The 4,142-nt window shown below is 59.0% G+C and overlaps 1 protein-coding gene across 7 annotated transcripts in view; it reads left to right on the top strand.

Moving 5' to 3' along the window:
• BAX (BCL2-associated X protein) overlaps nt 1–1,347 on the top strand; it is a 7,924-nt gene extending 6,577 nt beyond the window's left edge. For 4 of the 7 annotated variants that reach the window (XM_011979331.1, XM_011979336.1, XM_011979332.1 and 1 more), the window contains 2 exons: nt 372–476; nt 1,080–1,344. In XM_011979331.1, the coding sequence (XP_011834721.1) occupies nt 372–476; nt 1,080–1,184 (210 nt within the window). In that variant the 3' untranslated portion in view covers nt 1,185–1,344. Of the gene's footprint in view, nt 1–371; nt 477–1,030 lie in introns of all 7 variants that reach the window. The other 3 variants (XM_011979330.1, XM_011979333.1, XM_011979334.1) reach the window with 2 other exon arrangements.
• Nucleotides 1,348–4,142: the final 2,795 nt, after the last annotated feature.

Below are 4,142 nucleotides of genomic sequence, written 5' to 3'. Positions count from 1 at the left end.
CCGCAACCTCCGCCTCCCGGGTTCAAGCGATTCTCCTGCCTCAGCCTCCCAAGTAGCTGGGATTACAGGCATGCACCATCATGCCCGGCTAATTTTGTGTTTTTAGTAGAGATGGGGTTACTCCGTGTTGGTCAGGCTGTTCTTGAACTCCCAACCTCAAATGATCCACCTGCCTTGGCCTCCCAAAGTGCTGGGATTACAGGCATGAGCTGGCGCACCTGGCCATGTTTACAATATTTGAAGCCGACTTCAATTGTGGGTGGCAGAAATCTTTGAGGGGAGGCAAAGAATTGAGAAAGGAGGCTTGGGGCCACTATCCCCAGGCACTGGGGACAAGGTTCGGTCCCTAACATCCACTCCACTCCCCACAGGCCCTGTGTACCAAGGTGCCCGAACTGATCAGAACCATCATGGGCTGGACACTGGACTTCCTCCGGGAGCGGCTGTTGGGCTGGATCCAAGACCAGGGTGGTTGGGTGAGACTCCTCAACCCTCCTCACCCCAACCACCGCCCCTGCCCCACTGTCCCTGCCCACCCGCCACTCCTCTGGGACCCTGGGCCTTCTGGAGCCGGTCACAGTGGTGCCCTCTCCCCATCTTTGGATCATCAGATGTGGTCTATAATGCATTTCCTTATGTGTCTGATCAATCCCTGATTCATCTATCCCACTGACCTCCCGGTGACCTCTGACCTCACTGTGACCTTGACTTGATTAGTGCCTTCTGCCCTCCCTGGAGCCTCCACTGCCTCCGGAATTGCTCAAGTTCATTGATGATCCTCTGACCCCAACTCTGTCTTTTTTTTTTCCCCACTGAGAAGGGGGTGTCGCTATGTTGCCCAGGTTGGTCTCGAACTCCTGGCCTCAAGCGATCCTCCTGCCTCAGCCTCTCAAAGTGCTGGGATTACAGGTGTGAGCCACCATGCCTGGCCCGAGCCCAGCTCTTTAATGCCCATTCATGTTAGTCCCCTGCCCACAATCCTGCCTTCTGACCTCCTCCTGCCTCCCTGATCCTGCCTGTGCCTGCCCAGGGGCTGCCCCTGGCCGAGTCGCTGAAGCGACTGATGTCCCTGTCTCCAGGACGGCCTCCTCTCCTACTTTGGGACGCCCACGTGGCAGACCGTGACCATCTTGGTGGCTGGAGTACTCACCGCCTCCCTCACCATCTGGAAGAAGATGGGCTGAGGCCCCCAGCTGCCTTGAACTGTGTTTTTCCTCCATAAATTATGGCATTTTTCTGGGAGGGGTGGGGATTGGGGGACATGGGCATTTTTCTTACTTTTGTAATTATTGTGGGGGGTGGGGAAGAGTGGTCTTGAGGGGGTAATAAACCTCCTTCGGGACATACTTCGGCATCTGAGTCACTGGGCCTCTGCCCCGCTCCCTGGCACATCAGGAGAGCAGGCCCTGCCCGCCGCCCCATGCCAGGCCTGCCGTCTACTCACCGAGAGATACCTGCTCGGGCCACTCAGGGACGTGGGGCTCTCTGCACTCCCTTGACATCTTTTTCTGGGGTGCCCAGTGGGGTCTGTGGGTTAGGGATGAGTTGGTCCCGGGCCTGCCCTGCAGGAGCCCACAGTCGTGAAGGGAAAGGAAGGTGACTGGTGGCACATCTGTCGCAGCCCAGGACGATCTGTGCAGGACAGAGGCAGCGGCCTGTGAGACCTGAGCAGGCGTGTGGGTAGGGGGAAGAACAGCACAGCTGGCTGCAAAGCAAGCCTCCAGAGCCTGGGACCAGAGCCTGGAGTGTCACACATGGGACCTCAGGAGGCCATACCTTTATGGAGCTGGAGAATGGGGGTGGGAGGAGGAGGGATGGTAGGACCAGGGAAGCAGGAAGGGCTCTGGAGCCTGGGGTGACTGGAAGGTGGCAGGCTGAGGACACCAGGGCAAGAGGGCTCATGGGAGAGGCCTCCTGAGCTGGGCTGAGAAGAGAGAGGAAGGGACCTGGCTGCGGACTGAGAGGCTGGAGGGCAGGGCAGAGGAGGAGGAACCTGGTCTGGCCCCACAGCTGGGTGGGGCCCCCTGGAGAGGAACTCCCGGAAGAAGGTGCTGAACTCAGAGGCCCAGTGACCTCAGACAAGGGCCGAGCGAAGACAAGGGGGTTAGAGGATGTGGGTTCTCAGTCAGAGTCTCTGGCGCCCCCTCTCTCTGGCTCTGTCATTCCCCTCTGGGTCTTTACCCCCTCCCATCTCTGGGTCTCTGTCCCCACTTCTCTCTCTGGGTCTTTGCTTTCCAAGTCTCTGTTCCCACCCCACCTTTGGCCCTCTTTCTCTGGGCTCTTTCCACCCCCCATCCCCAGACCTCTGGCCTCCTCTCTCTGGGTCTCTGTCCCCCCCTCTGAATCTCTGGCCCCCCCATCTCTCTCTGTGTCTCTGTCCCCCTCTCTTGGGTCTCTGTACCTCCCCTCTCTCTGGGTCTCTTCTCCCCAGCCCTGTTCTGTCCCCCCTCATCCCTGTCCCACCCTCTCTCTGGGTCTCTGTTTTTCCACCTAGTCCCTGTCCCCTTCTCTCTGAATCCCTGTTTCCCCTCTCTCTGGGTCTCTGACCCCACCCCTCTCTGGATCTCTGTCTGCCCCCCCTTCTCTCTGGATCTGTACCCCTGCTCTGGATTTCTACTCCTCCCCCGGTCCCTCTGGGCCTCTGTCCCCCCTACCCCCGGGTCTCTGTACCTCCCTGCCTCTGTTCCCCTCCCACCTCTGTCCTCCTCTCTCTGGGTTTCTGTCCCCCTCTGAGTCTCTGTCCCCCTCTCTCTCTGGGTCTCTGTCCCCCCCTCTCTCTGGGTTTCTGTCCCCCTCTCTGTCCCCCCCTCTCTCTGGGTTTCTGTCCCCCTCTCTGTCCCCCCCTCTCTCAGGGTTTTGTCTGAGTCGCTTTTTCTCTGGGCCTCTGTGTCCCCACCCCACGTTCTCTATGGTCTTCAGATCCTGTCTCTCTCAGCCCCTCCTCTACCTCCACCTATGGGCCCCAAGGCCCCTCTCGGGACTAAAGGTCTCTGGGCTGAGGTATGACATTTGGTAAATGAGTAACTCGGGTCCCACAGTCAACGGGGTGCTTTGGGCGGCTGTCCCTCCTCCATGGACTCTTCCCAAAGACCCCAAGTCAGGGGAGAGAGAAGAGGATCAATGAGTGTACACTGAGCCACCACCCAGAGTGAGGGGACAATATGGCCACAGGCAGGATCCCAGGAAAAAAAGAAAAAAACATGGGAACCAAAAAGACACGGAGACAAAGCACACAGCCGGCTTCCAACAAGGGGGGACCTGGGGGGAAGGGGCCCGATTTGGGTCTGAGACAGGTCTAGTTCTGAGGGTCCCACCAAAAAAGTCGGGGAGTGCCAAGGGGATGAGGTCAGCGAGTGGCCCCACCCACATCCATCCCCGCGGGGGGCCCCTTCCCGCGCTGAGCTCAGCATGACTCAGCAGTCGCTGCCTGCAACAAGGACCCCAGATACCGGCCTGGCGAGGCATCTGCAGCTCCCCTCGGTCAGGGGCTGCCCTGCCTGGGCTGCTCGGAGCGGCTCCTCTGTAGGGCAGGGCCTGACCTCACACCCCACGCCCCAGTGGCTTCAGCTCCCTGCCCAGCGCACGGGCTACCTCCATCGGGGCACTTAAGCAGGGTCAAGGTTTGCGCCGACTCCGTCTCCCAGAAATCAACATGGACCAGGTCCACTTAAAAAATACGCATTAGTTGTAGACAGACGTCTCGTCCATAGGTCTCCAGACTGTGTGTCCACAACGCAGGGCTTCTCTTTGTGGGCCTGAAAGAGCACACGTCAGGCAAGACACGAGGGCAACTGCAGAGACACTGTTTTCAGGGCCAAGGAGAATTCTCGGAGTCCGTGAGTTGCCTCCAAAACAGCCCCCAGGACACGCAGTCCCAGAGACACCGCAAAGCTCAAAACAGACATTTCATTCCTCCCCACTTCCACTCCCAGAAAACGACTGGGCCCTTGAAAGAGCTCCAAGGTATCCCCAAAGTCCCAGCCAGTCTTTGGAGGGTTTCAGAGGGCTGTCCAGGGTTCCAGAAGTCACCCTACCTCATACAATGCTCCTCCTGGGCTTCCCGCACTGGGGAACCCCACGGCTCCAGAACAACTGCCCTTTCCAACTTGCAGAGCACCTCAAGGACCTAAAGATCTCCCCGG

Source organism: Mandrillus leucophaeus, unplaced genomic scaffold (genome assembly GCF_000951045.1).
Source record: "Mandrillus leucophaeus isolate KB7577 unplaced genomic scaffold, Mleu.le_1.0 Scaffold200, whole genome shotgun sequence".
Classification (NCBI taxonomy): Eukaryota; Metazoa; Chordata; class Mammalia; order Primates; family Cercopithecidae; genus Mandrillus; species Mandrillus leucophaeus.
Note: the sequence above shows the minus strand (reverse complement) of the source record. Positions and strands in the feature narration are given on the sequence as shown.